Below are 25,255 nucleotides of genomic sequence, written 5' to 3' on the forward strand. Positions count from 1 at the left end.
TAGAAAATCTTTGGAGGGAGTTGAAAGTCCGTGTTGCCCAGCAACAGCCCCAAAACATCACTGGTCAAATACTCCCATGGTCAAATAACATGCGTTTTCAAGCGTAAAACAACCTGCTAGCATTATGCCATAGTTTCCATGAAAACAATACAAGAACAAAGCAAAACATCAAGGGTAGTATTTCCTAACATAAACCACCTTTTGGGAGTTTGCATAAGTCTCAACCTGCCAAAGGCCATCTGTCTTGTCTGCTTAACGTTCACTGATACCTACGTAACCTGCAAACTAGACTGCAATAGAGTTTGTATATGATGTTAATGACCAAGTTCTTAAGTGACTATGTAATGAGACCCCATTATTTGTTTTTGAAAATGTATATAGCTGCCAGTAAAACAGGATCAAAATCACGTACAATGGCCAACTTCACTGCATCAAAACTCAGCATCCGCAGGAACTCTGTTTCTTCTGTCCAAGTCCAAATATCAGACATATGGAATGCCCACCTGAGAAACCAAGTAGGTTACTATTCTGTCCTCTTACAAGTAAAAAATAAATAAAATACACATCTCATTACTGTGTGACCTGAGTGCACTTATTCCTTTACGCAAGCACTTATTTCGTTTTCAATATTTGAGTTCAATGGCATTCTTACGTTATTGTACAGTTGGATAGTATTTCTTATTAATTACCAATGACATGTAGGCGTATGCAATATTATCACTCCCACTGTACATCAGAAAACCACACTCCCATATGTTTGAGAATTTGTTTGTTTTTGAATCAAGACTTTGGTTGACTTGGTCAACATCTGCTGCTTTTTTGTAATTGACCAATATTTTGAGGAACAACAGCATCTGTCAGCCTACAGTATATAAACTGCACATCTATCATGTTCACAACAGACTGATCCTAGGCATCCTGCAGTCATTTACCATGGCACCCGTCTTTGTGCCGACCATTTTCATCGCTGTTCTCTGCTCAGTTCAGAGCCGATCTACAGGGGTAAGGGTCTATCTGAGAATATTGGGAAAACCCTGTGCATGATGAATTATAGGAGTTTTAAATACATTTGAACCTTGTGTTGCATATTTCCTCCTGCTGTTGTCATACAGAAAGCTTCATTTGAAAGGAGTGAAGAGGACATGGAACTTGGTATGTTCATCCTGTCTTTATAAAAAATTTGAGTTGTTGACATTGTATCAAATTAAACCTGGTTTTATGAATCATTCATTGTTAGAATGTATAAGACATACAGTACCAGTCAGAAGTTTGGACACACCTACTTTTTCAAGGGTTTTTCTTTATTTTTGATGTCGTCACTATTATTTTTGTCACATTCGTTGAATGGAGGAGACCAAGGCGCAGCGTGATATGAATACATGTTACTTTTAATAAAGACGGACACTAAACAAACTATACAACATGACGCTATAATATAAATGTGCCGACACAGGCAACTAGACATAGAGAATAACCCACGGAATACCCAAAGAAGACAGCTGCCTAAATATGGTTCCCAATCAGAGACAACGATAAACAGCTGCCTCTAATTGAGAACCAATCTAGGCAACCATAGACATACATAAACACCTAGATAGTAAACAACCCCATAAACATACAAAACCCCTAGACAGTACAAAAAAACACATACATCACCCATGTCACACCCTGACCTAACCAAAACAATAAAGAAAACAAAGAATACTAAGGTCAGGGCGTAACAATTTTACAATGTAGAAAAGAGTAAAAATAAAGAAAAACGCTTGAATGAGTAGCTGTGTCCAAACGTTTGACGGGTACAATATATTATGTTATTGTAATATTAGGTATTAGGGACACAGTTGCATCTAAGAAATTGTTTTGATTCCATTCTGCAGACAGAACCAGCACGAACAGCGTTGAGGAGGAGGATTTTTCTGCTTCAACGCTCATTGAGAAGGCCAACAGAAACCTTGGTACGGCAGCCTGTATATTCCTACTCTGCATTTAATGACACCGAGAATGAAACACAGATAATAACCTTCACTTGGTGTTGTTTTCTAGGGAAAAGACTTGGCGGGGAAGGAATTTTTGGGGACATTGCAGTAAATACTGGGTTCATTAACGCTGACCCCTGCACAGCTCGCACCTGCAAATGGCTGAAGTCCTCTGATGGGAACGTTTACGTGCCCTATGTGATCTCTAACCCATACTGTAAATATTTTATTTTCTGAAATCATTTTATTGTGAGCCTAATGGTTTTGTTTTACGATACTATATAGAGTGTGTGTGTGTGTGTGTGTGTGTGTGTGTGTGTGTGTGTGTGTGTGTGTGTGTGTGTGTGTGTGTGTGTGTATTGAGTTTCGGACCGGGAGAGGTCCGTTATTGAAGGTGGGCTGCAAACCATTTCTGCATCAACCTGCGTCCAATTCCTTCCCCGAACCAATCAGAAGGACTTTGTGGACATCCAGTCTCAGGCAGGGTATGACCACTGCACATTACATTACGAGACCTGGTATACTTGTCTTCTGCCACTCTTAATTACTTTGTTTACATGACAATTTACTTTACTGCTACAAAAAAATTATACTTTATTGCTTTTAGAAAGGACCTTTATGTCTTCCGTATACACTCTTGTTTGTAGCTGTTTCTCGTATATTGGACGCCAGCGAAATGGCCAGGTGGTGTCTCTGCATAGGAACGGATGTGTCCATCTGTCTGTGGTGCAGCATGAACTGCTGCACGCCTTGGGCTTCAACCACGAGCATTCGCGCAGTGACGGTGACAGCCATGTTCAAACCCTGACTCTGAACATTTTGCCTGGTTAGTGCTTTCTACATCCATAGATGCTGAATTTATAATATATAATTTTAAAGAATTTCGTAGGTGAATAATAAATAATATTGTTTACAAGATATGTAAATATTTGTCCTGACCATTTTGAGGAAGACATATTAGTAAAACTTTAATAACTTGAATGTAAACTTTAGTGTACTTCCGTCTGATTATAATGATACATTAGTATTTCATTATTTGTAAACATATGACATATGAAACGCTGACATGGATTTATAAGCATGATAAGCTTTTCAATTAATACGCACTTATGACATTCACAATAGTCATTTTCCCCTTTCATAGTCTACTCAAAATAGTCTACTCTAATTTCAATTGATTGCGTGAGAGCTTTCTGCCATATGTTGTCTGGTTCCAGGTTTGCCTTCTCCAGGAACGAACAGCCCACCATTCTTCCAATCCCTGACAATAATGCAGTTATTGGCAGGGCAACTCAGATGAGCCCCATTGATATTCTGCGGATCAATCGTCTCTACAACTGCAGTAAGTGCCATTTTAAGAAGACCTGTTTATCATCACTGCAAAGAATAAGAGTTGTGATTAGTTTACCCGCCTGTAATCTTCACGATACCGTTGCTCCATCAATTTGAGATATTTGGGAATATAGTATTTGAATTGAATTTAGTGATATTCTGTTTTTACACTGTTATAAATGGGTGTACAGATTATTTTTTAAAGCCATCAACTCAAAAAGGCAGAAATACAGCATGTCAATTCTAATAATATTTTATTTTTCCGTTCTCTTTTATTAGGAAAGCAGCTGAACTGATTTGAGAAGTGCGATGGATCGCACTCAATGAATTGAGATGCAGATAACCATTTTTTTTGTTCAAGTCTATCTTTACGTCCGTGTATCAGATCTGTTATGGCTTATCATAGATAGAACATTGGTGTGGCAAAGTACTGTAGTCTACTGAAGCATTATCACAATAAACATGTGTAGCAACGTGTATTTGATAGCCCGTTCTACGTTTGTTATGGTTTATTTTTCTGATTGCAAAAGGTACATTGATGTTTTTTGTCATATAACGTGCGCAGGTGTGCAAGTGGATTAGTGGGTAAAACTACAACCTTTTTGTATTTTTTTAGGGGAGTTAACAAGGCAATCTCACCAAAGCCTACAGTAATAATACATGTCCCAACTCCCACACTCACAGAATATCCTGTATTATACAGGACACAGCAAATTTAACATTCTGTTACTTTTGCAATTTGGAAGTCTGAAACAATGACATGAGCTTAAATTCATTGTAGATTGAGTGTCCAGTACAGTCAAGGATAATAGCCTATTTTTTGTCTCTGTAATAGAGCTTAGATATACTGTACTTATAGGCAGTATTGGGTAATCATCACGACACACATGAGAGAAGATTCAACACTTTGTTAAACATATTAAGTCAGTGCACGATGGGTGTGATGACAAAAATATTCAACGTCCTCCACTGTTTCACCAACCAAAGGTATTAACTGTGTTTACATGATCTGGTAAGAGGTCATGTATTAGGAATGATTGAATAATGTACATTTGACCAGGGCATCAGGGTTTCAAAAGTGGGTCAAGACACATCATTAAAACCATCCTCCTCTGTTCATGGAACAGAACACCAATGCATCACACCCAAAACGATTTAACCTCATGGCTTGGTTTTTGCTCTGACATGCACTGTCAACTGTGGGATCTTATATACTGTAGACAGGTGTGTGCCTTTCCAAATCATGTCCAATCAATTGAATTTACAACAGGTGGACTCCAATCAAGTTGTAGAAACAACTCAAGGATGATCAATGGAAACAGGCTGCACCTGTGCTCAATTTCGAGTCTCATAGCAAATGGTCTGAATACTTATGGAAATAGGGTATTTCTGTTTTTAACCAGCTTTTGCGTTGTCATTTGGGGTTATTGTGTGTATACTGCTGTTTTTTTCACGTAATCCTGTTCTCTCCAGTCTCTGTTTTCTAGGGTCTTCTGGTTTTGACCATTCTGCCTGCCCTGACCCTGAGCCTGCCTACTGTTCTGTACCTTACTGACTCTGCTCTGGATTACTGACCTCTGCCTGCCCTTGACCTGTCATTTGACTGTCCCCTGTTTTGTCAATAAACATCTGCAATTCGAACTGTCTGTGTCTGGGTCTTATCCTAAGTACTGATACTAAAATGTAATTTGAGGGCACTTTTGGAGACTGCCAACGTGAATTTGATTACAAACTCCAAAATCCATCAGTACATTTTTACACTTATAACACAACTGTCACACCTCAGTGTATACCTATGATTTCTGAACATGAACAAATGCAATGAATAAAACCAGAAGGAAAATCTAACATTAAATATGAGGCTTCATTAATTGAATTACTTATATGAATCCTGAAAAGGAAGAATGACACACACAGAAGGGGACACTTGTTTGGAAATCGTCAAGGTCAAACATATTTAGCCATGATATGATGTCATGGTACAAAATGATAACATACACACATTGCATGTTTCACTCATGTTTCAAGGATTTCCTATAGAACTCCTACCTGATTTGCAGCAACCTCGACTCAAGTCAAAATGTCAGCATATTTTTTGTGCCCATATTCACTTATCTGGGGGTCCGTTATCTACTTGTATATGCCTGATGAAAGAGTATAAAAAACAAGCCTAGCTGCTGCCATTTCACCCATTCCTTGTCAGAGCTCTGAGGTAAGCGCTGTGCTCAGTATTCGTACTGCTTGTGTGTGAGCTGTAATGACTAACACTATGGCTGGTTTTAATGATTTTCCCTGTGTGTTTGTATTTATCCTACAGTCCTTTTGCTGTCATGTTTGTGTTCAAGTTCACTGTGGGTCTCCTGGCTCTGATGCTGGTGTCCTCTGCCTGGGTTGAGGAACTGACTGAGGTGAGTGACACAGGATACGAAGCAACCGTGCCATAAGATCACTGCTATGCTAAACTCAATCAAAGAGTCAATGCATTTTCAAAGTAACATAGGGACCTACTGGGACACCAGTAACAGTGGGACCTTGAAAATACTTCAAACAATAAATAGTGAGCTCCAAAAGTATTGTGACAGTGACTCATTTGTTGTTGTTTTGGCTCTGTACTCCAGCATTTTGGATTTGAAATGATATGACTATGAGGTTAAAGTGCAGACTGACAGCTTTAATCTGATGGTATTTTCATCCATATCACAAATATTATACCCCTAAGACATGCTAACGTCTCACCATTGCAATAATATGAGGTTAGCATTATTGGGGGGTGTATGATATCTGTAACTTTCTCACTCATCATTATGCCCGATTCATGCAGGATTATCCGTAATCACGGTAGCCTCCACATTAATGTAGAAGTTTTTAGAAACCTATTCTCCTCTTATTTAAAATAAAAGTAGCTCCAAAATGACAGATACATTTTTTACCATACATTTCTGCTGGCTACAGAAAAATGTGAAACACATCCATAACAAACTGTAAATGCATCCAACAAATGTGTCACAAGCTTGATGTAGTCATTGCGTGCTAGGAATATGGGACCAAATATTTGGACATGATTTGGAAAGGCACACATCCCTCTGTATAAGGCCCCACAGTCGACAGCAAATGTCAGAGGAAAAACCAAGCCAAGAGGTTGAAGGAATTTTCCTCAGAGCTCCATGACAGGATTGTGTCGAGGAACAGATCTGGGGAAGGGTACCCAATCATTTATGCAGCATTGCATGTCCCCAAGAACACAGTAGCCTCCATCATTTTTAAATGTAAGAAGTTCCTAGAGCTGACTGCCCAGCCAAACTGAGTAATCGGGGGAGAAGAGCCTTGGTCAGGGAAGTGACCAAGTGACTATGTTCACTCTGACAGAGCCCCACAATTCCTCTATGGAGATGAGAGAACCTTCCAGAAGGAAACCATCTCTGTAGCTATCCACCAATCAGGTCTTTATGGTATTGTCCAGACGGAAGCCACTCCTCAGTAGAAGGCACATGACAGCCTGCTTGGAGTTTACCAAAAGGCAGCAAAAAGACTCACAGACCATGAGAAACAACATTCTCCGGTCTGATGAAACCAAGATTCAACTCTTTGGCCTGAATGTCAAGCGTCTGGAGGAATCCTGGCACCATCCCTACAGTGAAACATGGTGGTGGCAGCATCATGCTGTGGGGATTTCTTTCAGAAGCGGGGACTGGGAAACGAGCCAGGGTCGAGGGAAAGATGAACGGAGAAAAGTACAGAGAGATTCTTGATGAATACCTGCTCCAAAGTGCTGAGGATCTCAGACTGGTGCAAAGGTTCACCTTCCAACAGGACAACGACCCTAAGCACACAGCCAAGACAACGCTAGAGTGGCTTCGGGACAAGTCTCTGAATGTCCTTTAGTGGCCCAGCCAGAGCCCGGAATTGAACCCGATCTAACATCTCTGGAGAGACCTGAAAATAGCTGTGCAGCAGTGCTCCCCATCCAACCTGACAGAACTTGAGACAATATGCATGGAAGAATTGTAGAAACTCCCCAAATACAGGTGTGACAAGCTTGTAGCATCACACCCAAGAAGACTCTAGGCCGTAATCAACATACATTTGCAAAAATGTCTAAAAACCTGTTTTTCCTTTGTCATTATGGTGTATTGTGTGTAGATTGGTGAAGGAAAAAAACTATTTAATACATTTTAGAATAAGGCTGTAACGTAACAAAATGTGGAAAACATCTAAGGGTCTGAATACTTTCTGAATGCACTGTAAGTGAATTTGTTCCAATACTTTATTGTCTCTTAAAATTGGGGGACTATGTACACAAAATGCTATAATTTCTCAACAGTTCACCCAATATTACCAAACAGGTAAGAACCAAATGTAATATAATACATTGGGAAAACAATTTTAATTGCAGTGATTCATAATCGTCATTCCGTTATTGGTATAGTGAGTATTCTAGCTAATTCAGACACACGGGTGTCTTTTTCTCCCCTTTTTAAGATTACAAGTCAGAATACAATTGACAGCAGATGAACTACAGTATTTAAAAATACAACATTAAACCTATTAAGGATCGGCACCTTTTTTTCAATTTTCGCCTAAAATGACATACCCAAATCTAACTGCCTGTAGCTCAGGCCCTGAAGCAAGGATATGCATTTTCTTGGTACCATTTGAAAGGAAACACTTTGAAGTTTGTGGAAATGTGAAAGGAACATAGGAGAATATAACACATTAGATCTGGTAAAAGATAATACAAAAGAAAAAAAATGCTTTATTATATTGTTGTCTGGATAGAGGAACTCTGCCTAGAAGGCCAGCATCCTCTTCACTGTTGACGATGGGTGTGATGCTTTGGTGCTCTGTTACAGGAACAGAAGAGGTTGGTTTTATGTGTCTTGAACCACCTTTGAAACCATGATGACCTGGCCAAATGTACACCCAGGACAGTATTACATTATTGTTCCTAATATATCACCCCTTACCAAATTCTATCAACCCACTTACCACTGATATGTGGTAGTGTAAGTATGGTGAATGCTCTGGTGTGAAATAGTAAACGTAATACCTGAAGAGGTGACTCCGAGAAGCTGGCCTTCTAGGCAGAGTTCCTCTGGCCAGTGTCTGTGTTCTTTTGCCCATCTGAGATATGGCTTTTTTTTCCAACTCTGCCTAGAAGGCCAGCACACTATTTAATGAAGCTGCCAGTTGAGGACTTGTGAGGTGTCTGTTCTCAAACTAGACACTCTAATGTACTTGTCCTCTTGCTCACTTGCGCACCGGGGCTTCCCATTCCTCTTTCTATTCTGGTTAGAGACAGTTTGCGCTGTTCTGTGAAGGGAGTAGTACACATCTTCAGTTTCTTGGCAATTTCTCACATGGAATAGCCTTCATTTCTCAGAATAAGAACAGACTGACAAGTTCAGAAGAAAGTATGTTGTTTCTGGCCATTTTGAGCTTGTAATCAAACCCACAAATGCTTATGCTCCAGATAATCAATTAGTCTAAAGAAGGCCAGTTTTATTGTTTATTTAATCAGGACAACCGTTTTCAGCTGTGCTAGCATAATTGCAAAAGAGTTTTCTAATGATCAATTAGCCTTTTAAAATTATAAACTTGGATTAGCTAACACAACGTGCTATTGGAACACAGGGGTGATGGTTGCTGATAATGGGCCTCTGTACGCCTATGTAGATATTCCATTCATAATCAGCAGTTTCCAGCTACAATAGTAATTTACAACATTAACAATGTCTACACTGTATTTCTGATCAATTTGATATTATTTTAATGGACTGAAAATGTGCTTTTCTTTAAAAAACAAGGACATTGCTAAGTGACCCCAAACCTTTGAACGTTAGTGTATGTCGTGATGACTACCCAATACTGCCTATAAGTACAGTATGTCTAAGCTCTGAGTGAACTCTCAAATCATCTGAAAATGATTTATCCACATACAGTGGGAAGAACAAGTATTTGAGACACTGCCGATTTTGCAGGTTTTCCTACTTACAAAGCATGTAGAGGTCTATATATTTTTTTATCATAGGTACAGTTCAACTGTGAGAGAAATCCAGAAAAAATCCAGAAAATCACATTGTATGATTTTTAAGTAATTAATTTGCATTTTATTGCATGACATAAGTATTTGATACATCAGAAAAGCAGAACTTAATATTTGGTACAGAAACCTTTGTTTGCAATTACAGAGATCATATGTTTCCTGTAGTTCTTGACCAGGTTTGCACACACTGCAGCAGGGATTTTGGCCCACTCCTCCATACAGACCATCTCCAGATCCTTCAGGTTTCGGGGCTGTCGCTGGGTAATACGTACTTTCAGCTCCCTCCAAAGATTTTCTATTCGGTTCAGTTCTGGAGACTGGCTAGGCCACTCCAGGACCTTGAGATGCTTCTTACGGAGCCACTCCTTAGTTGCCCTGGCTGTGTGTTTCGGGTCGTTGTCATGCTGGAAGACCCAGCCACGACCCATCTTCAATGCTCTTACTGAGAGAAGGAGGTTGTTGGCCAAGATCTCGCGATACATGGCTCCGTCCACCCTCCCCTCGATACGGTGCAGTCGTCCTGTCCCCTTTGCAGAAAAGCATCCCCAAAGAATGATGTTTCCACCTCCATGCTTCACGGTTGGGATGGTGTTCTTGGGGTTGTACTCATCCTTCTTCTTCCTCCAAACACGGCGAGTGGAGTTTAGACCAAATAGCTCTATTTTTGTCTCATCAGACCACATGACCTTCTCCCATTCCTCCTCTGGATCATCCAGATGGTCATTGGCAAACTTCAGACGGGCCTGGACATGCGCCGGCTTGAGCAGGGGGACCTTGCGTGCGCTGCAGGATTTTAATCCATGACGGCGTAGTGTGTTACTAATGGTTTTCTTTGAGACTGTGGTCCCAGCTCTCTTCAGATCATTGACCAGGTCCTGCCGTGTAGTTCTGGGCTGATCCCTCACCTTTCTCATGATCATTGATGCCCCACGAGGGGAGATCTTGCATGGAGCCCCAGACTGAGGATGATTGACTGTCATCTTGAACTCCTTCCATTTTCTAATAATTGCGCCAATAGTTGTTGCCTTCTCACCAAGCTGCTTGCCTATTGTCCTGTAGCCCATCTCAGCATTGTGCAGGTCTACAATTTTATCCCTGATGTCCTTACACAACTCTCTGGTCTTGGCCATTGTGGAGAGGTTGGAGTCTGTTTGATTGAGTGTGTGGACAGGTGTCTTTTATACAGGTAACGAGTTCAAACAGGTGCAGTTAATACAGGTAATGAGTGGAGAACAGGAGGGCTTCTTAAAGAAAAACTAATGGGTCTGTGAGAGCTGGAATTCTTACTGGTTGGTAGGTGATCAAATACTTATGTCATGCAATAAAATGCTAATTAATTACTTAAAAATCATACAATGTGATTATCAGGATTTTTGTTTTAGATTCCGTCTCTCACAGTTGAACTGTACCTATGATAAAAATTACAGACCTCTACATGCTTTGTAAGTAGGAAAACCTGCAAAATCGGCAGTGTCTCAAATACTTGTTCTCCCCACTGTATATAACTGCTAAAAGTATACCTTATTTTAAAGTGACAGACCTACAAACATATATGACAGTTATTAACTTCTATAACTGCAAAATTGTACCATATTGTAAAGTGACAATCCACTGACTATTAACAAATTAGTTACCAGCATTTAAAACTGCTGAAAAGAAACCTTTCAAGAAAGTGGAAACCTACTGACTATTTGTTAATGAGTTGCAAATATTTATAACATCATATAATCTCCTCAATCATGCAATACATAGTAAGAACAAATTGTAATTGAATTAGTAGAAGGATATATTGGTAAACAATTTGACAGTTTTTCCCAATTGTTTACACACTAAAATTGGAACTTGAGATGCAATCACTGAAACCTGAAACTCATGTACCAAATCCCTAAACCAAGTCTGCAAAATTGCAAGCACAATTCATGCTTTACACTCAGTTTTCAATTCCATATCACACGTTTTGATAAACACTACACATAGTTCTCTACATTAGGTACAACATTCAAAACTAATATTTCTTTAGCCCCTTTGGAAAGCAACGCCAATCACAATGCCAAGCTCTATACACCAGTTGGCAACACCCACTCCTCACAAGTGTGAACACTAGTTGCTGAATTGTTCACTTATGAATTGAGTATGAGGGAGGCTAACCTTGAGCCGCCACACGGTTACATCTATCATCTGTACATTTAGAAATGACAACCGATAAGTTACCTACCATCTACACTATGCTCTTTATGTATGTATACTGTAGTATACTGCAGTCCGACATATCAGTAGGCCTATGCTGCTCAGTGATTGTTGGCCAATGTTACAGTAATGCCATTTCATATGGAAAGAAAATAGATTATTTTAGCTTACTGTAACCAATCATATTATATTTGTGGATCTCCTGCAGAACTGAGAGACGGCCAGACCATGGTGAAAGACACTGGCTGTTCACACCAGAACAGGAGACCGCTATTGTGAACATGGTGGTGGCAAACAACACCATTAGACTACAAGAAATCGTGAACCACATAATTGCAGACAACACAATATTCAATAACATTCACCAGGTGGGCTTCTCTACATTGGTCCATGTATTACAACTCAACCGAATCCGGATGAAACAGGGTCTACAGGGTGCCATTTGAGTGAAACTCAGAGAGGGCTAAAGAACAGAGCTATGAATATGTGCAAGTACTATACTGTGCATTTACTATCATATCAGCACTGTATAGACACATTACAGTACTGTAATCCAGTGTATTGTGCCTCACCATATTGACTGCTCTAGGTCTATATTGTCTTGTTGTCTGTTTCAGAGAGTCTTGGTTTATATTTACATTTATGAGGCTGGTTTCAACCTAGCCAAAAGAAGGGGACATGGAAGGAACATTATTGGCCACGGTGCCATTGTGAATGTCCCTGGACAGCATGGAGGGTATATCAGCATGTGCACAGCCGTTAGCCAGGAAGGCGTCCTCCATCACCATGCCAACCTTGGTCCCTGTCTCATGGTCCCATTCTGTCTTCATTTGTTTCTTTCTTGTGAAGCATTTTCTCATCCAGGAGTGTGAGACTTTATGGGATATGTGAGAGAGAAGAGGAATATATGACAATTTAGCATAGACACTATCTATGTACTATACACATAACTCTATCCTCATTATCATGATTTATACAATTTAGGCTTAGCTAGTTATGTTATTCACTGCTAGCTAATAATAATAATATCTATCTGGTGTTTAACATTACTTGCTAAGACTAATATCTAGCTACCACAGATTAAAGGTGTTTGCTAGTTATCATAACCTTTGCTATTACACTAGCTAGTAAGTTAGTGTTTAAATTGGAACCACTAGTGTACTGTACTGCTGAGCAATTAACCAAAATGTTGGTTATTTTTTGTTTTTTCAACAACTAATTGACTAAAGTAGGTTATCTTGTTTTCTGTGAGCTTGATGTGCAGTTTCTGTAGAGATAAATCAGATGAAGTCTGAACTGTGCGTTTGTAACCAATGTGAAATGGCTAGCTATTTTGCAGGGTGCGCGCTAATAGTGTTTAGATCGGTGACGTCACTCGCTCTGAAACCTTGAAGTAGTTGATAGAGACCTTGAAGTACTTGCTCTGCAAGTGCTGCGGCTTTTGTGGAGCGATGGGTAATGATGCTTCGTGGGAGGCAGTTGTTGATGTGTGCAGAGGGTCCCTGTTTCGAGCCCAGGTAGGGGCGAGGAGAGAGACGGAAGCGAAACTGTTACACGATGTTGTTGTTTCCTACAGGCCAATATTATACATTTACATTTTACATTTAAGTCATTTAGCAGACGCTCTTATCCGGAACGACTTACAAATTGGTGCGTTCACCTTAAGACATCCAGTGGAACAGCCACTTTACAATAGTGCATCTAAATCTTTTAAGGGGGAGGGGGGGGGGGTGAGAAGGATTACTTTATCCTATCCTAGGTATTCCTGAAAGAGGGAGGGTTTCAGGTGTCTCCGGAAGGTGGTGATTGACTCCGCTGTCCTGGCGTCGTGAGGGAGTTTGTTCCACCATTGGGGGGCCAGAGCAGCGAACAGTTTTGACTGGGCTGCGCGGGAACTGTACTTCCTCAGTGGTAGGGAGGCGAGCAGGCCAGAGGTGGATGAACGCATACATAGTTTAGCACAGAAAACATAGTAATTAACTACAATGACCATAATCCATTGCGCTCCCATTTAAACTTGTCCTGTCTTTGCGGAGCAGACACGGAGACTGAGAGAAGAACAGGTGATCGAGAGGGATAGAAAGCAGTTGCTTCCTGATCCTGAAAATGCCTGATCTATGTGATTGATAGTTGGTATTCAGCAGTCATATACAGTGCTTTCACAAGGTATTCAGACCCCTTGACCTTTTCTATATTTTGTTAGTCAGCAGCATACCACCCTGCATCCAAATGCTGACTTCCTTCTGAAGCTTAGCAGGATGGGAGACCAGATCCTGCTGGATGTGGTGTTGGAGGACCAGAAGGAGGCACCCTTTCCTCTGGTCTAAAAAAAATATCTCAATCCCCTGGGCAATGATTGACCAGTGTAGGGTGCTGTCTTTTGGATGGGATTTTAAATGAGTGTCCTGACTCTCTGTGGTCACTAAAGATCCCATGGCACTTATTGTAGGGGTGTTAACTCTGGTGTCCTGAATAAATTCCCAATCTGCATCTCATATCATTATGGTCACTTATTCAACCCCAGCTTACAATTGTCTCATTCATCCCCCCTCCTCTCGCCTCTTAACTATTCCCCAGGTTGTTGCTGTAAATGAGAATGTGTTTTCAGTCAACTTAGCTGGTAAAATAAGGGAGAAAAAAAGATTACATTAGGTTACAGCCTTCCCTCATCAATCTACACACAATACCCCATAATGACAAAGTAAAAACTGAAATACATACATTTCAGTAAATTACACATTTACATAAATATTCAGATGCTTTACTTATACTTTGTTGAAGCACCTTTGGCAGCGATTACAGCCTCAAGTCTTCTTGGGTATGACTCTACAAGCTTGACACACCTGTACTTGGGGAGTTTCTCCCATTCTTCTCTGCAGATCTTCTCAAGCTCTGTCAGGTTGGATGTCGAGCGTTGCTGCACATCTCCAGGGATGTTCGATCAGGTTTAAGTCTGGGCTCTGGCTGATCATTCAGAGACTTGTCCCGAAGCCACTCCTGCGTTGTCTTCACTGTGTGCTTAGGGTCATTGTCCTGTTGGAAGGTAAACCTTCGCTGCAGTCTGAGGTCCTGAGAGCTCTGGAGCAGGTTTCCATCAAGGATCTCTCTGTATTTTGCTACGTTCATCTTTGCCTCGATCCTGACTAGTCTCCCAGTCCCTGCTGCTGAAAAACATCCCCTCAACATGATTCTGCCACAACCACGCTTCATCGTAGGGATGGTGCCAGGTTTCCTCCAGACGTGATGCTTGGCATTCAGGCCAAAGAGTTCAATCTTGGTTTCATCGGACCACAGAATCTTGTTTCACATGGTCTGAGATTATTTAGGTGCCTTTTGGCAAACTCCAAGCGGGTTGTCAAGTGCCTTTTACTGAGGACTGGCTCCCGTCTGGTCACCATAAAGGCCTGATTGTTGGAGTGCTGCAGAGATTGTTGTCCTTCTGGAAGGTTATCCCATCTCCACAGAGGAACTCTAGAGCTTTGTCAGAGTGACCATCGGGTTCTTGGTGACCTCCCTGACCAAGGCCCTTCTCCCCAGATTGCTCAGTTTGGCTAGGCGGCCAGCTCTATGAAGTCTTCGTGGTTACAAACTTCTTCTATTTTAGAATGATGGAGGTCACTGTGTTCTTAGGGACCTTCAATATTGCAGAAATATTTGGTACCCTTCTCCAGGTCTCGACACAATCCTGTCTTGGAGCTCTTCGGACAATTCCTTCAACCTCATGGCTTGTTTTTTTGCTCTGATATACACTGTCAACATTGGGACCTTATATAGACAGGTGGTTGCCTTTCCAAATCATGTCCAATCAGTGTAATTTACCACAGGTGAACTCCAATCAGGTTGTAGAAGCATCTCGAGGATAATCAATGGAAACAGGATGCACCTGAGCTCAATTTCGAGTCGCATAGCAAAGGGTCTGAATACTTATGGAAATAAGATATTTCTGTTTTAAATGTTTTATAAATGATATATATATATGCCTTATTTACTCCGAAGAACTAGGCAGCAGCTCTATAGAGATTAGACGACAAAGAAATGAAATCATAAAGTCATCAAATAAGTTTGATGGTTAAGCAAGTAATGTGAATAAATGATAGTTAATAAGTGATAAGCAGTAATGGACAGTCACTACCATCATGAGACTTTTATTAATTGTTCTATTCAATGTTCTTACAGCATTCAACCCAGATAATGCATAGTGCATTTAATGTCTAAAAAAATAATTGAAACCTAAATCAAAAACATGATTCTTTTTTAATAATCATAACCGAAACCAAACCGACCTCAAAGGGCACTCATCGCTCAGCACTACTGTGCTGACAAATGATGCAAACTAGCTAATTTACCAGCTACCTTAGCTAGACAGTACCTGACTTCACAGGTTAGATAATTTAGCTAGCTAGCGTGCTAATCCAAAAAAGTTGGATAAACAAATTGCATGGAAATTCTGTCATGTTGACGTTAGTTAGCGAAGCTACCTAGCCAGAAAACTACTTAGCTTGCTAACTGATTCATGCCAAAGATTATATCGTGCTAAATCGTCTAGCAGAATTTCTATATTCAAAAAAACGTTTCTGGTTTTACTTAATGCTAGCTAGCTAACTTTTCCGAGCTAGCTAGCTAGGTAAGTTTCTATCCCACAACTCTTCTGTCTGGCCTTTGCACACTAATCTCCATCCTTTCACAACACACTGTCACACGATGTCAGTGTCAACACAAAATTCGGGGCACATTTCAGGTTTCAAGAATGAATTTCAAGAATTTTTCATAGATGGGCAGATCTCACAAATTCGGGGTAATTTCTCCTAATCCAGCAAACCACACCAATAATATGCCTTGAAATCTTCAGATGAAGCCTTCCTTCCTGGAATAAGTAAGAGTACCAATGCATCGTCAGAGTTTCACATGTGGGGCAAAACACATCATTGGAGTTGACCATTGGTCTAAAAACCATCCATTTCTGTTCCTATGACAGCAACAATTCATCACACACAAAAGAGAGAAAAACTGTGCAACCATAGAAAAATAAGGTTGCATGAGGATACATAAGGGATACATATTATACGCATCTGTAAGTGCATTTATAAATTATTAATAGCTGGAGGTAAATAGTGACTCACTATTTGGCAAGCACTGACTGGCTTTCACACTATTTTGACCAATTATAACCAATTTATATAACCCATTTATTAATAGTTTATAATGCATTTACAAATGATTAAATAACTGTTAATGACATAATTACAAACCCTTTATAATCCCTTTTAAAATGAAACCTTATTGAAAAGTGTAGCGATTCTTTCTCACTACTTAGGTCTATTTCTTAAAAACCTCTGATAATAGTGTCGGTTGACCTTGCTGGAAACCATCACAATCTTATCCAGTCTGTTCTTGTTGAACACGTTCAAATGACTAAACCAGGCCACCATAGAGAAAGACTGAGTATATTATTTGTGAGAATTTGTGAGAGCTGCCCATCTATGAAACGCTCTTGAAATAAAGGCGAATAAGAGAACCCACTGACACGTGATGGAGTGTGTGGGCTACCAACAAAGATTTCCTAACAGCAGAGATTACATCAGAAGATTTCACAATGTGTTATTGTGGTCCCTTGTGGCTCAGTTGGTTTTACAATGCCAGGGTTGTGGGTTCGATTCCCACGGGGGACCTGTGTGAACAAAAAGGTATGCACTCATTACTGTAACTTGCTTTGGATAAGAGCATCTGCTAAATTACTCAAATGTAAACATTTTATTTGAGGGGCCTTTGGAAGATTGTCAACATGTATATATATATATATATATATATATTTAAAAAAAAAAATTCTGTTCAATGATGAAATCACAAAAAATGAATCAATAAATGTTAACACATGTAACAAACCTGTCACACCTCAATGCACAGCTACTATTTCTGAATATGAAAAAATGCAATGAATGAAAGCAGGAAAAAAACTTGAACTCTAACTTTAATTAAGAGGCTTCATGAATTGAATTACTTATATGCATCTTGAAAAGGAAGAATGACACACAGAGAAGGGCACACCTGTTTGGAAATCCTCAAGGTCAAACATATTTAGTCATGATATGATGTCATGGTACAAAATGTTTACATGCACACCTCCCACATGTCATGTTTCACACACGTTTCAAGGATTTCCTGCAGAATTCCCACCTGACTTTCAGCAACCTCGACTCAAGATAAAATATCCTTACCTGTCAGCATATTTTTGTGCCCATATTCCCTTATTTGGGGGTCCGTTATCTACGTTTATATGCCTAAGGAAAGAGTATAAAAAACGACCCTAACTACTGCTGTTTCACCCATACCTTCTCGGAGCTCTAAGGTAAGCGCTGTGCTCAGTATTCGTACTGTATGTGTGTGAGCTGCAATGTCTAACACTATGTCTGGTTTTAATGATTTTCCCTTTGTGTTTGTATTTATCCTACAGTTCTTTTGCTGATATGTTTGTGTTGAAGTTCACTGTGGGTCTCCTGACCCTGATGCTGGTGTCCTCTGCCTGGGTTGAGGAACTGACTGAGGTAAGTGACACAGGATACGGAGCTACCATGCCATAAGATCGCTAGTTTGCTAAACTCAGTCAAACAGTCTGCATATTCAAAGTAACACTGGGACCTTAAAAATCCTTCACACAATAAATACAGTGAGCTCCAAAAGTACTGGAACAGTGACACATTTGTTGTTGTTTTGGCTTTGTACTCCAGCATTTTGGATTTGAAATGATACAATGACTATGAGATTAGCATGCAGACTGTCAGCAAAAAGTTTAGGGTATTTTCATCCATATCGGGGGAACCGTTTAGAAATTGCAGCACTTTTTGTACATAGTCACCCCATTTTAGGGGAACAAACATGTATTATGTGTATTAAAGTAGTAAAATGTTAAGTATTTGGTTCCATATTCCTAGCACACAATGACCACATAAAGCTTGTGACTCTACAAATTTGTTGGATGCATTTGCTGTTTGTTTTGGTTGTGTTTCAGATTATTTTGTGCCCAAAAGAAATTAATGGTAAATAATGTATTCTGTCATTTTGGAGTTACTTTTATAGGAAATAGGAATATAATATGTTTCGAAACACTTCTACATTAATGTAGATGCTACCATGAATACGGATAATCCTGCATGAATTGTGAAAAAGACAAGGCTAGCTTTTTCAAGCATAAATTTGCTTCCTGCAACACAAACTCAAAAAAAGTTATTGGACACTGTAAAGTCCATGGAGAATAAGGGCACCTCCTCCCAGCTGCCCACTGCACTGAGGATAGGAAACTCTGTCACCACCGATAAATCCACTATAATTGAGAATTTCAATAAGCATTTTTCTACGGCTGGCCATGCTTTCCACCTGGCTACCCCTACCCCGGTTAACAGCCCTGCACCCCCCACAGCAACTCGCCCAAGCCTCCCACATTTCTCCTTCTCCCATATCCAGTTAGCTGATGTTCTGAAAGAGCTGCAAAATCTGGACCCCTACAAATCAGCCGGGCTAGACAATCTGGACCCTTTCTTTCTAAAATTATCTGCCGAAATTGTTGCAACCCCTATTACTAGCCTGTTCAACCTCTCCTTCGTGTCGTCTGAGATGTCTGTGGCAAAAGTACAGTGACGGAAACATCTGGGTGCCCTACGTCATTGCCAACCACTTCTGTAAGTGTTCACTTTCGTGTACATTTCATATCATATGTTGAGATATTGCACAAGCGATGCAACACTTTCACTATCGGTTGTTGTTCATTTGATCTCTACAACAGCATCTCGCGAAGTAGCCATCATCCTGCGGGGTCTTGACTCCTTCGCCGAAACCACCTGCATCCGCTTCTTCCAGCGCCAGAATGAGAGGGACTACCTCAGCATTGAGTCTCGCAGCGGGTGAGCCTGAATTTAAACAACATTATTAAACAAATGAAACATTATTATTTTATGGAACCTTCATTTAACTAGGAAAGTCACATCAATACATATGTAACTGAATTTCCCTTTGAAGATTATAATCCATACAAGAATAGTTGTTGATCCCCACCACCATGTATCTCTTATGAACCCATTACCCCGAGATTTCTGAAAAACCCTTACAATGAACTAGATGATTAGGTTAGGCCTTATTTCTGGCATTGGATTGGTGCACCTTGACTCTCCTCTGCTCTTCTTCCCAGATGTTACTCCTTTGTTGGCCATCAGGGTAATGCCCAGACTGTGTCTCTGGCCCGTCAGGGCTGCCTGTACCACAGCACCGTCCAACATGAGCTCCTCCACGCCCTGGGCTTTAACCACGAGCAGACCCGCAGCGACCGTGACAACCACATCCATGTCTACTGGGAGAACATCATTGATGGTCGATGCCATTCATTTATCCTGTTTCCCTTGAACTTACTTTCACTTTACATGATAAGAAACGGCCTCTATCTCTAACTGCTAATTCTAACAAAAGACTATATTTTGGGGGCTGCATAATGCTGTACTTGTCAGCATGCCTGCTTTTTGTTTTTCAAGCTGTAGTGTCATCTATAGTTCTATAGTTGTTCATTTCTGTTTAATATTGTAACTGAGTGATCTTGCTCATAAAGTAGGGTGAAACGCAGCCTATCAGCTCTATGAACATTTTGCCTTTAATCTGTTTATCCCAGACATGAAGTACAACTTCGACAAGATCGCCACCCTAAACCAAGGAACTCCCTATGACTACAACTCTGTCATGCAGTACGAGAGGTCAGCTATGTGATGTCTTTCGAATAATTACAAATATTTCTGGAATGGACCCCAATTATACGTAATGTTCCATCCCTTCCACAGTGTCCTTTCATTCAAGCCAATATATACTGTAGCTTCAGCAGTGACATTGTTGAATAGGCCTAAATTGTGTTGCATTGTGATTTGGTGTGGTTACAGGTACGCCTTCTCCAAGAACAACCGCCCCACCATGGAGCCCATCCCCAACAACAACGTGTCTTTCGGCGAGGCCACTCAGATGAGCAAGAACGACATCGACAGGCTGAACAGGCTGTATGGCTGCTGTGAGTACTGTCACACTGAACAACTTACTGTACTTGGGTTTGGATGATTCAATCTAGGTCAAGGCTGCTAGAATGGATCATACATCCTCATTACAACCTCCTGGATGCCTTTTCCCCAGAGCTAATATAGCTTGAATATATCTAGAGCTTAATAACTGTGAGAATTGTGACATTGAGGGTGGGAGGATATATTACAATGGACATAGCTTTATGTGTATGATTAAATAACCACTATTGTTTTCTCCTTTCCCCCCAATAGAAACCTGTGGTCTCACTTCCGATGGACTCAAGATCATTCCGCTGAAGGAGTAGAGTGACCTCTAGTGGTACAACTATTAGAATTCAATTTGCCTCAAAACATCAAGGCTGTGCCATCTCTAATAATCACAATAAAAATATGATCAACTGAAATCAAAAGATCGGTGTTGATTCCTTCCATTTCAATACAGTTCTCCAAATATGTGTCCATACATGCTTTACTCAGCATAAGTATTATAATGCTTTGAACAAGTATTACAGCTATGGAACATCTTCATAGTAACCCTAAACAGAAACAATTGTGGGCTGTGTTGAATAACAAATACAATCATAAAAGTATTTTGTGTTTACTTCTATGTAAGAAATGTATTATAACCAGTTTGAGGAAAACATCAAAAGTGACTTCTCCCTCAACATCCTACTCATCTCAACAGAGAAAACATCAATATAAAATTTGAATGCACAATATCATCTATAACAGTGTACAATATTCATAGTTTAGTTTTCCCTAATTCCCTTATACTACATAGTTGGAATTTAGACAGTGAAGCTATTATGTTTCATTTGGCTCTATACTCCAGCATTTTGGATTTGAGATCAATGTATTAATTAATATTAATTAATTAATTAATATGAGGCGACAATATGGAAATTCACATTTTATTTGAGGGTATTTTCATTCATATCTGTTTTACTGTTTAGAAATTAAAGCACTTTACGTATCTAGTGCCCCCGTATTCAATTTAGTCAAGTTCAGTATTTGGGCTCATATTCCTAGCATGCAATGAATACATCAAGCTTGTGACTACAAACTTGTTGTATGTGTTTCTTAAATTGTGTTTCTTAAATTCTGTCTGGTTAATCCCTCTTACTTCGGACGTGTCACTCAACAGACAGTCTAGGGGTTCAAACTCAATACGTATTGCAGAAGTCGCAGGTTATAACACGATTGAAATGTGAAAGTAATGCAGTCTCCGCAAACTCGGGAAAATTGACTTTTGATTATTATATTGCGCTGCGGCACGGATCTTCAGTGCTACGGACTGAATCGAGCCCTGGGTGATCTAGGAATAGGAACTCCAAAGTTGTCCTCCATGCACTTAGGCGTTTGTCCCATAAGGGATGCATCACCTGGCTTTCCCACAGTGCACGTAGTAGGATTCCTTTTCCTACCTTACATTGCCAACACACATCGTCTTGTGACAAACCCATCCTATTGTAACCTAAGGAGAGTCAAATCTAATTTATGAATAACTTTCAGCTGAATACCTTTTCCCTTGGCTTCTCTGACATTTTGTCCAATTATTGGATATAATATACAACCATATCTTCGCATCTATCTCACATTGTACATACCTTTGCCATACAATTCTCACATTTTCACGTGTCATTACTAACTTTGAAAAGCATTTCGTAACACAAGGGAGCTGATTGTACAGCGATGGCAGTGGGATTTTTTTTTTCTAAAACGTTGTCTTTTGACATTACTGCCCCTCCTAGTTGGTGTGTACCTGGTTGGGGTTATATTGTGCAGCCTAGAATTAGCCATTCAGGTGCGTACTTTTCCTCATTATTGTGGAATTAGTGTTGAGGGAAATCCGGCCTGTTGGAGAATATCTCTACAGTTTTCCAGAGAATAGATCATGGCATCCTCCAAAACCAACCAAACAGTAATCCTTTGTATTACGAGTAGTAATCAACAGGAATTAGCAAACACTATTCACATGAAATTCTAGGCTTCACAAAGGCTTTTAACACAGTATATAACCTCAGCCAGCTACATACCATCTAAAAACTCAGCAAAAAAAGAAACCTCTCACTGTCAACTGCGTTTACTTTCAGCAAACTTAACATGTGTAAATATTTGTATGAACATTACAAGATTCAACAACTGAGACATAAACTGAACAAGTTCCACAAACATGTGACAAACAGAAATGGAATAATGTGTCCCTGAACAAAGGGGACACAAAAGTAACAGTCAGTATCTGGTGTGGCCACCAGCTGCATTAAGTACTGCAGTGCATCTCCTCCTCATTGACTGCACCAGGTTTGACAATTCTTGCTGTGAGATGTTACCCCACTCTTCCACCAAGGCACCTGCACGTTTTCTGACTTGTCTGGGTGGAATGGCCCTAGACCGCACCCTCCGATCCAGCAGGTCCCAGACGTGCTCAATGGGATTGACATCCGGGCTTTTCGATGTCCATTGCAGAACACTGACATTCCTGTATTACAGGAAATTATGCACAGAATGAGCAGTATGGCTGGTGGCATTGTCATGCTGGAGGGTCATGTCAGGATGAGCCTGCAGGAAGGGTACCACGTGAGGGAGGAGGATATCGTCCCTGTAATGCACAGCGTTGAGATTGCCTGCAATGACAACAAGCTCAGTCCGATGATGCTGTGACCCCACTCCAGAGTACAGGCCTCGGTGTAACGCTCATTCCTTCGACGATAAACGTGAATCTGACCATCACCCCAGGTGAGACAAAACCGCGACTTGTCAGTGAAGAGCACTTTTGCCAGTCCTGTCTAGTCCAGCGACGGTGGGTTTATGTCCATAGGCGACTTTGTTGCCGGTGATGTCCAGCCTCCCTCAGTCTAGCCTCTTGTGGACAGTCTGAGCACTGATGGAGGGATTGTGCGTTCCTGGTGGAACTCGGGCAGTTGTTGTTGCCATCCTGTACCTGTCCCGCAGGTGTGACGTTCGGATGTACTGATCCTGTGCAGGTGTTGTTACACGTGTTCTGCCACTGTGAGGATGATCAGCTGTCCATCTGCAGTCCTCATGCCTCCTTGCAGCATGCCTAGGGCACGTTCACACAGATGAGCAGGGACCCTGGGCATATTTTTTTCTGTGTTTTTCAGAGTCAGTAGAAAGGCCTCTTTAGTGTCCTAAGTTTTCATAACTGTGACCTTAATTGCCTACCGTCTGTAAGCTGTTAGTGTCTTAACGACCCTTCCACAGGTGCATGTTCATTCATTGTTTATGGTTCATTTAACAGGCATGGGAAATGAAGATCTGTGAAGTTATTTGGATTTTTACAAATTATCTTTGAAAGACAGGGTCCTGAAAAAGGGACGTTTCTTTTTTTGCTGTATTTAGGATGCCAATACCAGCCAGCACCATGGCGAGAGGCATAAGCACTGTTTGTTTTAGTTTGTTTTTATGTTGTGTTATTGTCGTCCTATCCTCTGTTATTTTTTGCAAGCAAGTTATGCCTAGTAGCTAGGTACTGTGTGTAGCCTAACCTAGGTACTATGTTAATGTTATTTATTTATTTTCTGAACCACACCAAAAAGAAGTTCCCTTGCGGGAAAAATAAAGTTGTTCTATTCTATCTTATTTAATTCTGATGTCAATAGAATCTCAAGATACCTCATACCGGATTGCATCGACTTTAAATTAAAAGGGGTAAGTAACCATGGCTGATGCCATATTGTAGAAAATGGCATCTTCACTAACTCGTCTTTGCTCGCTCCTTGGAGTGTGGCGCCTCAACATATGGATTTCCTCCCCATCCTATTCTGGGCCAGGTCCCAGGCTGATCTGGTGCTGAGTCCAAGGTGGTGTAGGTCGTCATCCAACTGGTAGGACCATCTCTGGCTCTTGGTCTTCGTCTTTGGTGTGGCCATTTGGGGCATGGCTCCTTGAGGATAAGGGCAGGCTCCTAAGGTGGGTTAGATTGGCCAGGTGACCAAACAGTCGGAGACGTGAGAATCTAACCAGGATGGAGACAGGTGGTTGGTTGGTCTTTTGGAGTATTATAGAGTTTTGGATGTGGTCGCGCCATGTTCTACCCAGTACTCTGCGAAGGCCCTTGCAGTCAAAGGCGTCCAGGTGACATGTGAGGTCCAAGGTGAGAGTCCATGACTGATCCATACACCAGGATGCAGATGACCATGCTATTGTAAATGCAGAGTTTTGTTTTTAGAGAGAGGGCCCGTTGTTTCCAGATGTTGTCGTGGCTGGTCATGGTTGAGGATGCCCGGCCAATGAGTACTGTAGGTAGATGTCGGTGTTGCTCCTTCAGTTAGTTGTTAGGATTCTTCCAAGTTAGCAGAATTTAGGAACACATATCAATAGCAGGCTTGTTGGAGGGGTGTTCAAAATCACTTAAAGTTGCACTCTCAAACTTTTGTATAATTTCAGCCAGTGGTTTTGAAAGTGGTGTTCACGAGCCAGAAGTGGTCCCCATTTTTTGTGGATTATGTCATCCAGTTGTGTACTATGTCATCCATTTCATGGGATATTCCACAAATGTGTTGTGCTTAAAGATCCTGGAGTGCATCTTTAAGGACTAGATTTTTGTTTTGTCCAGGCTGATCATGTGCCTGAGCGGGTCTCCTCATCCATGATTTCAAGGGCAAGAGGTAACATGTCAATGAGTTTAGCCAGGATTGCAACGTGCATAGTCC

The 25,255-nt window shown here is 40.7% G+C and overlaps 1 protein-coding gene across 1 annotated transcript; it reads left to right on the forward strand.

Moving 5' to 3' along the window:
- Positions 1-933: 933 nt before the first annotated feature.
- On the forward strand, positions 934-20,994 carry LOC115112088 (hatching enzyme 1.2-like). The gene is made up of 9 exons (XM_065011850.1): positions 934-1,002; positions 1,113-1,152; positions 1,878-1,955; positions 2,044-2,193; positions 2,341-2,461; positions 2,624-2,802; positions 20,189-20,270; positions 20,451-20,575; positions 20,835-20,994. Coding segments are annotated over exons 1-9 (846 nt in total). The 3' UTR covers positions 20,837-20,994.
- The last annotated feature ends 4,261 nt before the right edge of the window (positions 20,995-25,255 follow it).

This window comes from Oncorhynchus nerka, linkage group LG27, assembly GCF_034236695.1.
Source record: "Oncorhynchus nerka isolate Pitt River linkage group LG27, Oner_Uvic_2.0, whole genome shotgun sequence".
Lineage (NCBI taxonomy): Eukaryota > Metazoa > Chordata > Actinopteri > Salmoniformes > Salmonidae > Oncorhynchus > Oncorhynchus nerka.

Coding starts and splice junctions, on each gene's coding strand:
- LOC115112088 (XM_065011850.1), top strand. CDS start 934: ATGGCACCCGTCTTTGTGCCGACCATTTTCATCGCTGTTCTCTGCTCA. Junction 2,194..2,340: donor TGTGATCTCTAACCCATACT/GTAAATATTTTA, acceptor GTGTGTATTGAG/TTTCGGACCGGGAGAGGTCC. Junction 2,462..2,623: donor GACATCCAGTCTCAGGCAGG/GTATGACCACTG, acceptor TCTTGTTTGTAG/CTGTTTCTCGTATATTGGAC.